The 15,000-nt window shown below is 37.3% G+C and overlaps 1 protein-coding gene across 1 annotated transcript in view; it reads left to right on the top strand.

Annotated features, from left to right (window-relative positions):
* Nucleotides 1-11,093, top strand: part of LOC136855301 (major facilitator superfamily domain-containing protein 8-like) — a gene marked incomplete at its 5' end in the record, with an annotated part of 47,068 nt that extends 35,975 nt beyond the window's left edge. The window contains 3 exon segments of the mRNA XM_067132205.1: nucleotides 1,652-1,765; nucleotides 4,640-4,842; nucleotides 7,580-11,093. Coding sequence (XP_066988306.1) covers nucleotides 1,652-1,765; nucleotides 4,640-4,842; nucleotides 7,580-8,620 — 1,358 coding nt within the window.
* Nucleotides 11,094-15,000: the final 3,907 nt, after the last annotated feature.

Below are 15,000 nucleotides of genomic sequence, written 5' to 3'. Positions count from 1 at the left end.
TTTTCTGTTACGCGCGCGAACCTACAGAACGCACCTTGGCTACGCTACCAATTAGCTCCGTGGCCTTTGATCCGAAGACATCTCCCTCGCATGTCGTTAGTTAGTTAGAACAAGGACACTAATACCGATTAATTTGCTCTGTGTTGTTACCCCGCCAGCGGCGGTGAGTCATGACGCTGGTACATGCTCGGTGCATGTACTTGTGTGTGTTCTTACCGATGCTGCTGATCGTTGCAACTGAGTACCCGAAGATTATTGTGAAGTCTGGTTTGACTTTGAGATGGGAGGGAAAGGGGAGTATGTACTGATTTATAATGTTACCTTTTTTTTTTTTTTACATACTTTACGATTTTACGTGTTTAATTTATGGTTTTATTTCATTTGTTTAGGTAATATAGCATTACTTTGCTCTTTCATTGTTCGTGATTAATCTTCTTCTTCTTCTTCTTTCGACCTTATTAACCCACTGTATAGCAGGGTCGGCCGCTCGATTTAACTATCTCCATCTATTCCTATTCCTTGCATCTTCTTCCCCCAGTCCCAGTCGTGATTAATATATGATTTTTTTTGTTTCATTTGTTTAGGTGATATAGCATTACTTTGCTCTTTCATTTTCCTCGATGAATTTATAATTTTTTTTTTTTCATTTGTTTGGGTAACAAAGCAATATTTTGTTCTTTTGTTTTGTGTTATGTTTTTCTGCATGGCTGACTGTCCGTCACCAATCAAGTGTTTATGAGTACTGGAAATTTCTGGCCTGATACAAAGAAATTTGGTATTATATGTATTTAATTATATATGCACCCCTTCTGTTTAATTTTCACTTTATACCCTTGTATTTATTTCCATTGTTGAACACAAATGGTTTATGGGTAATGAACTCCATGTCTGATTTTCACTAAATCTTAAACAGTGAGATTCAGACCAACATCATGGACTATATATATTATGCACGATACAAGCGCAAATTTTTTAAATTATTGCTGTCAGTTTTGACGGGATAGGTGCACTAAAACACGCGTGCACACACACACACATATATATATAAATATAAATATATATATATATATATATATATATATATATATATATATATATATATATATATATATATATATATAGTTCTTCGCTGGACTGGTCGATATCGCTTTCGGCTATCACTCTGCAGGGCCAGTGTTCAATCTCAGGCCGGCCAGTGAAGACTTAGAAGGAATTTATTTCTGGTGATAGAAATTCATTTCTCGCTATAATGTGGTTCGGATCCCACAATAAGCTGTAGGTCCTGTTGTTAGGTAACCAATTGGTTCTTAGCCACGTAAAATAAGTCTAATCCCATCCGGCCAGCCCTAGGAGAGCTGTCAATCAGCTCAGTGGTCTGGTTAAACTAAGATATAACTTAATATATATATATATATATATATATATATATATATATATATATATATATATATATATATATATATATATATATATGTATATATATACACACACATAAATATATGTGTGAGTGTGTGCGTGCGTGTATATGTAGTGTTTGCTTATATGTCACATTTCATTTTACTTTGTTTTGTATTTGTCTTTATGTCGTCTTACTATATCGAATAAATAATTATATACATATCTCAGTCTACTCTTTTCTTTTCTTCCTCAGCAAACATGGCCGTCATCAGAAGCTACGTCGCGGCCTCGACCACTACTCAGGAGAGGACGACGGCGGTGGCTCTCACTTCAGCGGCCCAAGGCGGTGGTTTCATCATAGGACCGGGTACGGGATCCTTCCTTCTCTCCGGAGTTCATTAGCATTCCTCTTTGTTATTTCCCGTTTGTTGTTTCTTCTTCTAATGTTGTTTTATGCTTATTTCTACAAGTTCTTGTTACCCTTTTTCGGTATATATATTGTGTTTCTTTGTGTTATCCTGATCTTAATTTTTGGTATATCTTTGTGTTATTTCCGTTGTTTCGTAAAGTTTTCTCGTAATTATTCTACTTTATTATTTTGTTATATTATCCTTGACCTAGTTAATTTTGCACACACTTTCGTTCCCCTTTCTTGAGTCCACTTTTACACGTAGTGTATAGCTTTTTTTGCTTTCAGCACCTTTTTATCTTATCGCTGCATGTATTTGTTGGTCCAAAACAAAGGCTTTTTATTACTCTTTGTGTCTCTGTTCAGCATGTGACTGGGTACGGAAAATTATAAGCAAGGGGTACTCATCATCAAATTTAGTGTTTGTACCGCAACAATTTCGTCCAAGGATGCACAATAGTACAGCTGCCACGGAACACACCACAGTTTTCTGTTGGATAATCTCTTTGTGTGCTTGTCACACGCTTACACACACACACGCATGCAGAGCCACGAACAGACCACAGTTTTCTGTTGGATAATCTCTGTGTGTGCTTGTCACACGCTTACACACAGACACATGCACAAACATATTTTACCAACATTAAGCCTTTTTCTCAAACATAAGGGACTTCCACGGAAAAAATAAGATTGAGGTCACTGCATCACTCTTAACTTAACCGCTTAATCGCAGATTAACCCACTGTGCATAAAAGTTATACAATATTAACCGATCTTGTCACACACACACAGGGGGGTTAGTGCCGTCAGTGCTACTTCAGCTTCTTTGCAGCGTGCCTTCGGCCCCTAGCTGCAACCCCTTTCGTTCCTTTTACTGTACCTCCTTTCATATTCTCTTTCTTCCATCTTACTTTCCACCCTCTCCTAAGAACTGATTCATAGTGCAACTGCGAGGTTTTCCTCCTCTTACACCTTTCAAACCTTTTACTGTCAATTTCCGTTTCAGAGCTGAATGACCTCATAGGTCCCAGTGCTTGGCATTAGGCCTAAATTCTATATTCAATTCAATTCAATTCATTTACACAGAAGGCTCATCAATAACACGTCGGACGCCACTACACACACATTGGGCTATTTACCTTTGTCTGGTACAATTTCTTTTGCTTCTGAATATAGAGGCCTTTCCGTTCCAAGACCCAATTCACTCCATCTATTCAGTATTTTCTACCTTCATTGTGCCTCTGAATTATATGTTACTTCACCCATTCATCTTCCTTATTTCATGACCAGAACATTTCAGAACATTCTGACCCATCTCTTCAGAGACGCTAACCCTTTTACCACTTCCTTTGTTTATCTTCAGATTTCTCATCCTGTTAGTTCTCATTCTACCACACTGATACGTAAACAGTTCATCCAGACAGTTTCATAATTTTTTCTCAGATCTGCACCTAACATCAGTGCATCTCATGTAGTGCACTGTAGACATTAGGTACTAAAGCTTGTTTGTAGCGTCCCTTCGGCCACTGTTGCACCCACTTTTTTTTAGCCTGTTACTTTACCTCTGTTCATTTCCGTTCTTCCATCTTAATTTCCAACCTCTCCAAATCCCTTTTCGCTGAAAGTATCCAAGAGCTTGACTTTACAGCCAAATTTTCATAAATCAGTTCATATTTTCCAATCTTCACTTCCAATAAAGTTTTGACTCAAAAATTTCATTCCTGCATTCAGTTTTTGGCTAATTGTCACTCCAACTCTTTGCTGAATTTCTTGCACACATTCTGTGACTTTCTTCTCTTCTCATCCTACCATCGTCTATTAAATTCGTTAATTCACTAAATCTAGTTCAGTGCTGTTTTAGTTAAATCACTGTTGATGAGGTCAGCTTTTGAATTCTAAAATCTTACTAGAGTCTAAGCATTTGTTACCGTATCAGCTCAGATGCATTTACTGGCACTTATCAGTCAGTATATGAGCAATGTACAGAAGGCACGATTAGGGTAAAAAAAAACTCTTGGACTTCGTGGTCGTGATAAACAAAGAAACAAAGCAATTTTTCATGACACATTAAATAATAGGAAAGACACAAAGCAATTAGGTTAAACAAAAATCAAAACGGAAAAAGTATCACGAACAGAACAGACGCAAAAGCAGATCTGCTCAAACCTAAACCAAAAGGAGGAATAAGTAGCCTCAAAGCTAAATGTGAAGAAATTTAATAAAGTTGGGAAACACTAAAAAGGAAAAGGGAATTAGGGCAAAACTTCGATACTTGGTCATAACAACTCGTCCTTTTGTAATCTTTAGTACTAAAGGTTTGTTTGTTATGCATTTTTGGTTTCTTTTTATTTGTTTATTAACATTGTGTGGTTTTTGTAATATTTAACTTTGATTAATCTCAGTTGTCTCTTGCGCTGTTCTATTTCCTAGACTCCTAGTTTGTGTTTATATATTGTCTTGTAAGTGTGAAACAAACTCAACTACATAGATAATATATTGTCTTGTAATTGTGAAACAAACTCACCTACATAGATAATATATTGTCTTGTAACTGTGAAACAAACTCACCTACATAGATAATATATTGTCTTGTAACTGTGAAACAAACTCACCTACATAGATAATATATTGTCTTGTAACTGTGGAACAAACTCACCTGTATAGATAATACATTGTCTTGTAACTGTGAAACAAACTCACCTACATAGATAATATATTGTCTTGTAACTGTGAAACAAACTCACCTACATAGGTAATATATTGTCTTGTAATTGTGAAACAAACTCACCTACATAGATAATATTAAACTTACATATTTATCTGCTCATACAGCGCTCCAGGCAGCAATAGCAGTTGCCTTCAGCCAGGAGATAATACCGTCCTCTAATTCTACAATGAATCATAACGAAACTGATTATCTGGAGGATGTTGAGGGAGAAAGTCGTCTCGAATGGAACATGTACACAGCAGCTGGGTGGGCAGCCGCTGTCTTGGGAATTATAAACTTCTTCATCTTTTTGCCTTGCATTTTTCAGGTGAGTTCTATTCGTCTTGCATTTTTCAGGTGAATTCTATTCGTCTTGCATTTTTTCAGGTGAGTTCTATTCGTCTTGCATTTTTCAGGTGAGTTCTATTCGTCTTGCATTTTTCAGGTGAATTCTATTCGTCTTGCATTTTTCCAGGTGAGTTCTGTTCATCTTGCATTTTTCAGGTGAGATCTATTCGTCTTGCATTTTTCAGGTGAGTTCTATTCGACTTGCATTTTTCAGGTGAGTTCTATTCGTCTTGCATTTTTCAGGTGAGTTCTGTTCGTCTTGCATTTTTAAGGTGAGACCTATTAATCTTAGATTTTTCAGGTGAGTTCTATTCGACTTGCATTTTTCAGGTGAGTTCTGTTCATCTTGCATTTTTCAGGCGGGTTCTATTCGTCTTGGATTTTTCAGGTGAGATCTAGTCGTCTTGCATTTTTAAGGCGAGTTCTATTACTCATTTTGCATTTTTCAGGTGTTCTATTCATCTTGCACCTTTCACGTGAGTTCTATTCATCTTGGATTTTTTAGGCGAGTCCTATTCATCCTTGATTTTTCAAGTGAGGTCTATTCATCTTACATTTTTCACGCGAGCTGTATTCATCTTGCAGTTTTCTGGTGAGATCTCTTCATCTTGCATTTTTCAGGTGAGCTCTATTCATCTTGCATTTTTCAGGTGAGCTCTATTATATCTTGCATTTTTCCGGTGAGATCTATTCATCTTGCATTTTTCAGGAGAACTCTATTCATCTTGCATTTTTCAGGCGAGTTCTATTCATCTTGTATGTTTCAAGTGAATTCTATTCATCTTGCATTTTTCAGGTGGGTTCTATTCATCAGGTACGTTAATTTTTATTCATTAGTCCATGGAAGAGTTTTGTTTTCATTTGTTATTTAGTCACGAGTACTTTTTCTTATGCTGTTTTTCTCAACGTTCCATTGTAGTGCGTCCACACAGAACTTTTATGCAGAATTTTACAGCCACCCAGAATAGTATGTCCTGTAAGAATCAAGTCCTGATTTTCCAGCTGAGAAATTGTATTGTATCAAGAATGTATAAGTTACCTTCTTGAAACTTCTTCCATTACTTCAGATGTAAGAGTCTTTCCCTTACATTACTTACTCTAGTAAAGGTGTTTTTTATATGTGTTAGTGAGGTAACGAATTATCAGCTGTCATTTACTGACAGTAATTCCACCATGATTCATGTGACGACTTATGAATCCTTTTAGTCACTTAAACTACGATGTAGGATTGTCTTATATTATTTTCTGCTGAAAACGTAATTGGCTATCAGTTCGGTAACAAATTCGTCGCAATTAGAGGCCTTGTGATGTGCTATTTTAGTGGTTGAATTGACAACGAGATTTACGCTGTACATAATTGCTTAAATGAACCATTTGTATTCAGCCAATTGGCCGCAATTACGCAAAATACAATTGCATCTCTTTGTATTCTTAATGCTTATTGTAAGAATCGCCCAGTTTTACAGATACAGATTCACTATAGCAGGATTAATACAGTACAAGGTTAGTAAGTTCCGGTCAGAGAGAAGGTTCCGGTGATACTGCGCATCTTTGTGACGTAGGCTGGATACTTGGACGATTATCATAGAAAAATTTAACCAGGAAAAGAAGGAAATGAAGGGTCATAATGGCAAATGTTTGACCACACATTCTCTTATTTTCACGACCTTAGATGAGAAAGAGGTCCCCGTTAATCTCCAGGTACTGCTGAGCTAAAGGATGCGAATATCTCCCCCCCCCCCTCCCCCCCTTTCACTATGTTTATTGATATTTGGCTAATGCAGAAGCCTTGGCCGCGGCCGGGTCGAGATTAAAAGGGCTGACCAGGTGAAGAGCACCTTAATCCAGGTTAAGAGAGCTTCCTTGTTCTTCACTCTTGTAAGGTCAAATACCGACTGAGGACTTTTTATTATCTTAACCTCGACCAAATGCAGCCAGACGATGACATGCGCGAGATTGTTCTTATATTGGTCACAGGCGGACTAACCCTGTACTCTATTAATCGTGGATTGTAGGACACATTAAATGGCGTCACGAAACAATTTAATTGAAACGAATAGGAATAAAGATTCAGATATCCAGGTACATTTGTAAAAGAAGACAGACACATGTCAGGTACATCTGCAGCCAGCTTAGGCCAGATGTTAGAATTAGCTAGGTCAAATACATAGGCGTGACACGGATCCCGAGAATTCACAAATAAGTGAGCATCCCTTTGAAAGTTGATTATCCATAGCCAGTCCCAAAAAAATGCACTGCCATTATATTTAATGAACGTCTATTTGAAATATCATAACATCACTCTTGTCAAACTTCCAAATCTTTCATAAGATTATGTGAAGACTATGAGAACATTGTTAGATGTCTATTTCAATTATCACCATTCATATTTTCTTTCTTCCATCGTGCTGTCCACTCTCTCCTAACAACTGATTCATAGTGCAACTGCGAGGTTTTACTCCTGTCACACCTTTCAAACGTTTTCACTGTCAATTTCCGTTTCAGCGCTGAATGGTCTTAGTTGCCATAGTACTTGGCATGTATGCCTAAAATCTATAAATCAATCAGTCAATCAATTATCAATAGCAACTCATTATCAGGGGTAACCACAATGAAATGTTAACTTACTGCAGTACGCTTTTAATTTTTCTGTCAGGTCCCTCACCAAGCTTATTCTTTCATACAGTGACTGACAAATTGTGTGATTTTTTTTTCAGGAGTACCCAGTTGCAGCAAAGGAAGCTCAGATGCAGAGGGACGCAGCTAACTTAAGCGAAACCAAGCTCCCTAACCCCGACTACAAAACGGTGATTGCCGTTTTGGTATCGTTTTTCATCACGCAGTTTGTGTTTGTGTTGATAGAAGTGGTGTTAGTGCCAATGTGCATGGACATGTACGCATGGTCGGACGAAACAGCCCTAACGATCATTGGCGTCGGACTGTGTGTGGCTGGAATTGTGGCCACTATTATGTTCGCTAGTGTGGGCGCGTTAGTGAGGAGGTTCGACGAACGGAAAGTGTATATTCTCCTAGGCCTAGTGCCCCTTCTCATATCAATGGTCAGTTTCATTCCTATGGGGAATACGTACCCCAAGATACAAAACTGCACGACAGAAATGAGTGAACTGCATCACAGAGAGGCTCGCAGCATTTCTCCAATGCTACCGTATCACTTAGAAGTGGTCAAAAATCAGTTCCATCCAATGATTTATGCAAAGAACTATCCAAACTCCTCATATGAAGAAGAGTTTTCTTTTATGCCACTTGAGGAGGACCTGAGTGCCGATTTCGCAGATGTTTCACTCTTGTATCAAACTGATGATCTGCAGTACGCTGGAACGTCGTCAGATCAGCGCATTCTGTCCAGAAGACGTCGTGGCATACGGAGGGACAAGAAGTGCCGTGACACAGGCTGTCCTCCTGAGCAGGAGTGGTGCACATACACCCCTATCATCGAGCAGTCCCAAATGATCGTCGCCTGCTTCCTGTCCTTCGTGGGCTACCCCATCGCATTTACTCTGTCCAGCTCACTGTACTCAAAACTCCTTGGTCCCAACCCGCAGGGTCTGTGGATGGGAATTCTCACCAGCATAGGTAGCTTTTCACGGATGACGGGGCCGATTTTCGTTTCATATATGTATACAGAATTAGGCACAAGATGGACGTTTGGTCTCTTGGTTATTGTCATGATAATTACCATTGTTTTGACACTAGCATTCTACAAACGATTAGTGCCCATGAAAGTGGTGGACAGTTAAAGAATGCGTTCCTAACTATTACACGCTCAAGTTCTTATACTAAAGAGGATTATCTTTCGCATTTATATTGTAAATTAGTCCTTATGGGGCCTATGGTATGTAGGGGTATATTTGAGATTCATGATGTAATATACTGTATTATGACAATATTTTCCACAATTTTTTTTAATGCGAATGACATACAGTGTTTCATTCCAAGGTGCTTCACAGTCAGTAAGACTTTTGTGTCTTTCAGGTGTGATAACATTTTCAGATAAAAGAGTAATTGTAGACAATATTTTATACATTATATCTAGTGTAAACAGTGAATCTATAGCTCTCAAATATATATTTTTTCATATCTCTTTGCTGTTGCTGTGTTATCGTAGACAGTGACACATAAGGTGAAAGTGGCATTCCTCACAATATTGGCAGAAAAGACTAGAAAAAAAATTGTTTGTTACTTTTTAAGTGTTTCCTATAGATTTAGGACCATTAATTAATTTACACAGCCATTGTTTCACTGGTAAATCTTTTCTTAAATCAAAATGATGTAGTAAAGAAAATAATTATTGATTAGGATGTGTAAGAGTGATAAGATATGACTCGTTTTAATAGATGATCAGGCATAATTTTTTATTTTACTTTCAATAATTCTGTCCATATCAGTAATATCAGACTTGACTTATACTGTATACAGGAGTTTTTGCTATAAAATCGGACAAAGTAATATTTTTCAGACCATTTAGAACATTCTGGAGGTAAAAATGTCTTCTTATATTTTACCAAAATTTGCTTAAAAAAACATAATTTAGTAAATTTGTGAAAGTTTACCAAAAAAAATCATAATTTTGTAAAATTTCCAACGATTTATATTATGTAAGTTTAGAGAGTCCTTCTCAACCGCATTCACTAATTTAAGCAGAATTCTTGATGTGATAATGCAGTTTTTTAAACTTATAAGATTCTACAGTTGAAATATTTTTTAGAATACCACTTGTACATTGTTCTCTGCATTCGTTAGTTTCCATCGGGTCTAAAGCCCAATTTTTCCCAACTTTACATTTTTACTTCAATATCAGTAAGATCACTGGGTTACCTTGAAATGACCTTGACCACAATAATAACTGCTGCATGTGAAAATAAAATAATCTGCCAAAGAGTTTTGGGGTATTACTGATATTTGAGACTACAATTTCTATGTCATGTGGAAAAACTTACATTTACTCAACTGTTGTATATCTGTGATGTAAACAGCCACTGTGTAAGTACTGTACATGGCCATTGTTAATGTAATATGCAGTACTTACCAGTAGCTGTGATTTAGACAGTAAATATACGTACTACTGTATAGCTGTATGCGTGCATTTTGTTTTCTGAATATGAGAACTCGTAGAAGATCTCTGACATCTTTCTGTTGTGTCTTTCACCATATTCCTGCATTTTATTGCATAATTACAAGACTCCTTATAAGCCTTTTTCCATCCTTGTTTGTAATGTACTATATAGATCGGAAGGGAAAGTTATGTTTTTTATGATTAAGTCTTCCAGCGGTATAAATATTCGACATCTTCGTATGAAATTGTATTTCAGACATTAGTTAAATATTCTATGTATACGGTAGATTCCTCATTGATAAACAGGAATTAAGTCATTCCATTGGCAAAACTACGCGAAGATGCTTTAAGTTTTTAATTTCGTTGCCAATTTCTCATTTGTGTCTCAACATTCCACTAAGGTGTTTCCCAAAGTGAATATTTGTGAAAGATGTGATAGTCTCAGAATGTGTTTGAATGTATCTTTATATACAAATGACCTTCTTTTGTATTTTTTCCCCTTTTGTATTTTCAGTAACCTTTGTATCATGATGTATTTTGAATTATTTTTGTGTGCGCGATTCCATCTAGGTGATATTAAAAAGTTTCCTCTAAGACTAGATTGATTTACCTAGCTGTGATATGTAACAATTAATTTTCCTGTACTTAAGTTGACAAAACATTACCCTGTATTTCGTGAGTTTTGTCGACCTAAGGAATGTAAGATAGTGTTGTATGTTTTGTGTCTCGTTGATATTGCATTTTATATTATTTTATATTATGTGGGTATGCCCGGGGAAGGAGCAGATTAGGCAAAAAAGATATTTTATATCATCCCCCTTAATTCATGAGGTAGTTGAATTCAGAGTCTTGATTCTGTATAAAAGAATATGGAGCGGATGGCCTTTTAATTAGCGGCTCTCTTTTGTCAGGATTTTTGTAGAGCGACTATCATTCTCTTCCTGTGTTTTACGATGCATTTGCATTTTTGGTTACACCAGAACTCAAATTATTCCCATGGTTGGTCTAAGAGTTGTTTTGTTCGCTGCAACAATGTGATCCCTTGTTAGCAATAAGAAAATCACTTGTAAGTACGACAATGTGTATGTAAATTAAGATTTAAGTTTCGTGCATTTATGCGAGAATACTCTTTGTAAACTAATGAAGATACTGCTGTGTGTTGCCTTTTATTTGATTCACAGTATTTGAGAGGTGCGAAATTAGTCTGTAATAAATATTTTAATATTCACATTACCTCGTAGTTGGGTGAATTCTGCCCTGATGGGGGTGTTATGAAAATAGTTGAATACTGTTCGTTTCCAAACAAATGCACTGACAAATTTTCTACCTGTAACCAAAGTAACGATGTTTTTATACATAGCCAGGTGAATTTTTACGTTTTGACATATAAATGCTGAGTATGGTAATTTGGGAGTCTTCCTGCTATTATTCTTATTACTATGCACATATTCTTATGAAAGAAGTAAAAGAAAAGGCACTTATTGCATGCAACCCATCACAGAATAGAATTCAGCAGAGCTAATAAAGAAGCATGAATTAATGTATATAAAATATTAACCAAAAATCCACCACACACACACACACATACAAACATATATGATCATACCTCGGATAAAGGATTTAATTCATTTACAGAAGGCCGTCCTTGATCCGAACTGTCCTTAAACCGAGTGAATTTTTCCCATAAGAAATAATTGGATTAATCGGTTCCAGATCTCCAAAAGCACACCAAATGAAAGCATTTTAACTCAAAATTAAGGCGCCTAGCATGCAGACATCATATGAAAACACATACAATGTAAACAGACGAAATAGATGCAAATCTGTTCTCACTTTACTTGCAACTGGGAGAGTTGATGGCCTATGTTGGTGAGGAAGGTGAAGAGGAGGGGGGATGCTATGTTGGTGAGGAAGGTAAAGAGGGAGGGAAAGAGGAGGAGAGATGCTATGTTGGTGAGGAAGGTGAAGATGAGGGGAGATACTATGTTGGTGAGGAAGGGGAAGAGGAGGAGAGATGCTATGTTGGTGAGGAAGGGGAAGAGGAGGAGAGATGCTATGTTGGTGAGGAAGGGGGAAAAGGAGGAGAGATGCTATGTTGGTGAGGGAAGGGGGAAGGAGGAGGAGAGATGCTATGTTGGTGAGGAAGGGAAGAGGAGGAGAGATGCTATGTTGGTGAGGAAGGGGAAGAGGAGGAGAGATGCTATGTTGGTGAGGAAGGGGAAGAGGAGGAGAGATGCTATGTTGGTGAGGAAGGGGAAGAGGAGGAGAGATGCTATGTTGGTGAGGAAGGGGAAGAGGAGGAAAGGTATTATTTGGAAGGGGAGTCCCCTTCCATAAAAAAGGCAAGCAACTGTGTTCCGTAGGGGGGGTAGTGCAGTCAGTGCACCTCACGCGGTGCACTGTAGGCATTACTTAAGATTCATTGTAGCGTTCCATCGGTCCCTAGCTGCAACCCCTTTCGTTCCTTTTACTGTACCTCCAATCATATTCTCTTTCTTCCATCTTGCTATCTAACCTCTCTTAACATTTGTTTCATAGTGTAACCTCGAGGTTTTCCTCCTGTTACACCTCTCAAACCTTTCCACTCCCAATTTCCTTTCCAGCGCTGAATGGCCTCTTAGGTCCCAGTGTTTGGCCTTACGCCTAAACTCTATATTACATTCCATTCCACATCAGGCTCAGCCTCAAAGCCTTCAAAATACCTTTCTACTACAGCATCTGGCCACAACTTCCTCCAGGTAGAGGTCAGGGTCTTGCAAGACACAACCCCCCCCCATTGCTTTGTCTATGAGTATTATGTAATGGAAGATTTAGATTTAGTTCTTCCAAAATTCTCTTAGGGCCAGCTCCGTGTCAGAAGTCACTTCAAAGCACCTGTGTAACAGTGCTTGGGTGTAGAGTTTCCTGAAATGAAGAGATGACTGTGGGCTGGATGAAAGGAACTGTGTTATGGGACAGGACCCTCACCCTTATAAAGTTAAACTCCTGCAGCAACTCGGCCTCCATGATTTTGTGTCTTCTTTTCGATTTTAAATTTTTGTCATTATAATTTTTACGTAAGCGCATCTATGATGCGCATAAAAAATATTTAAAGTCTTATCACAGCATAACGCCCGATAGGCATCCAGGTTACTTAATTACACTCGCGTAAATGATATAGCTAATTACACGAACAACAGCAATAGCTTCACATGCGTTTCGTGGATTCAGCCAAATCCTCTATATTCACCGGAAGTCTGTTTGTCCAAGGAGGAAACTGGGGATAATTTTTATCAAGTTACCTCTCCTCCGTGATTCCACCTCCCCCGCTCTCTCTCTCATAATAAAACAAAATTTGACTTAAGGCTTAAGGTGAAAAAATCAAAATGCATTACATTTCTCATTTATACGTAAACCTTTCAATGTGCCACAAAAACCTCATACAAATTTGCTACCTAAAAACACCTGATAAAACTTAATACAATTAAAGCGTCGCGTAATAATTCATTTCTAGAATAAATCTGCACCCGCTAAGTATACCTCACCGGAGACAACCTTTATTTTGATTCACCTTACATAAAATCATAAGCTTTCCCTCACAGGTACCTGAGCGAGTAACTCTTTAGTATATGCATTTATATAAACAAAGGGCACTGATCAGCCCGCTGATCATGAATTTCCCATCTTCAAGTGAATTAAATCGTTATGCTCCATAAATAACCTACCTGATCTGAGGTCTCATTATTACAGAAGGGATAAAAAAAATAATAGATATGAACTAAGTAAAAATGTAACTTTCACTTACGTAGTAAAATATATATGTTTCCCATTAAACGCAGTTATCGTTTTCTATCAAATTGTTTTATAGAAAACGTAATCGTAATATTAAATGTATGACACAAACATTTACGGTACACAATTTTCTTAGTTTTACTGGGGATATGTACGCGGTGTATTTTAAATGATTATGCTGTATAATAAGAAAAAAAAAACTTATTCAAAATTTTCAGTCAGTCCTCCTAACACCCGTTTCTTTCATTACACAGATTCTTGCAGTTATTTTCGAATTTGGTCTCTTCATTAATTCAAAAACTTCCGTGATTTACAAATTCTAAGAGTCGAGTCAGTTTAGCTTATTGTATTTAACGTTTCACACTGTATTTCCCATACTTGCAAGCTATGAGGGAAGTTCATTATCCTAAAACTACTAATTTGCTATCGAAATCAATGAAGTAAACCTCTAAACCACACACGAAAGCACTGGCAAAAATTTTTTTCATTACCAGAGTATGATCACGGTTTAAGTAAAAAAATTTACCCATTACTTCACTAGTTATCCTAAGACAGCAATTGATGTAAGGTTAGGTCATCCTGGGTTAGGCTGTATTAGATAAGGATTCACTGGGACAAGGACTGTAGCAGCATGGTTAGAAACTCTCCTAAGCAAGATTAGGTTTAGGTCACATTCAGCTGCTCCAGTCAGATAACTGTATCCTTACAATGCATTACACAGTATTTTTTTTAGTCAGGGTAGAGGTGTGAAGTCCACATCATTCAGGCTACAGCACTGAGTTCAACTAAGATTAAGTTAGGTTTCGGTACTTTCCTGGGGTGTAGTGTATGTGTGAGATCACTCCTTACAAAGCATAGTGTCCTAAGTTAAGTTAGGATAGGACGGAGAATGATAAAATTATTTTCAGTGGTGAAATTTCAAGTATTAAGTACAATTTTTGATTGTTCATCCTACGATATGTGCTTTTGGCAAACACTGCTTGCACATAGCACTTTCTGATTTCTTCCATATATCAAATCTCTCATTTCAAACTAGCATATTGACATACTGCAAGAAAGATAACCTACATTTACTGCAAGATCACAACTATTGCAGCCTGTAGTTGATACACACATACACATTTACCATTTGCACCAGAGGTAAAATAGTTATAAAAGAGTAATAATTTACATTAAGAGAAATATTTATGTCAGGTTACTTACAACCGTGGCACGCCTTTGGTGACGGTTTGATCTTGCAAAGGCAGCTGGACTATGACTAAAATATCCTTCACAGTCGACAAGACTGAACTT

The sequence above is a fragment of the Macrobrachium rosenbergii genome, chromosome 31 (assembly GCF_040412425.1).
Source record: "Macrobrachium rosenbergii isolate ZJJX-2024 chromosome 31, ASM4041242v1, whole genome shotgun sequence".
Classification (NCBI taxonomy): Eukaryota; Metazoa; Arthropoda; class Malacostraca; order Decapoda; family Palaemonidae; genus Macrobrachium; species Macrobrachium rosenbergii.
This window is presented reverse-complemented; position numbering and strand designations above follow the sequence as displayed.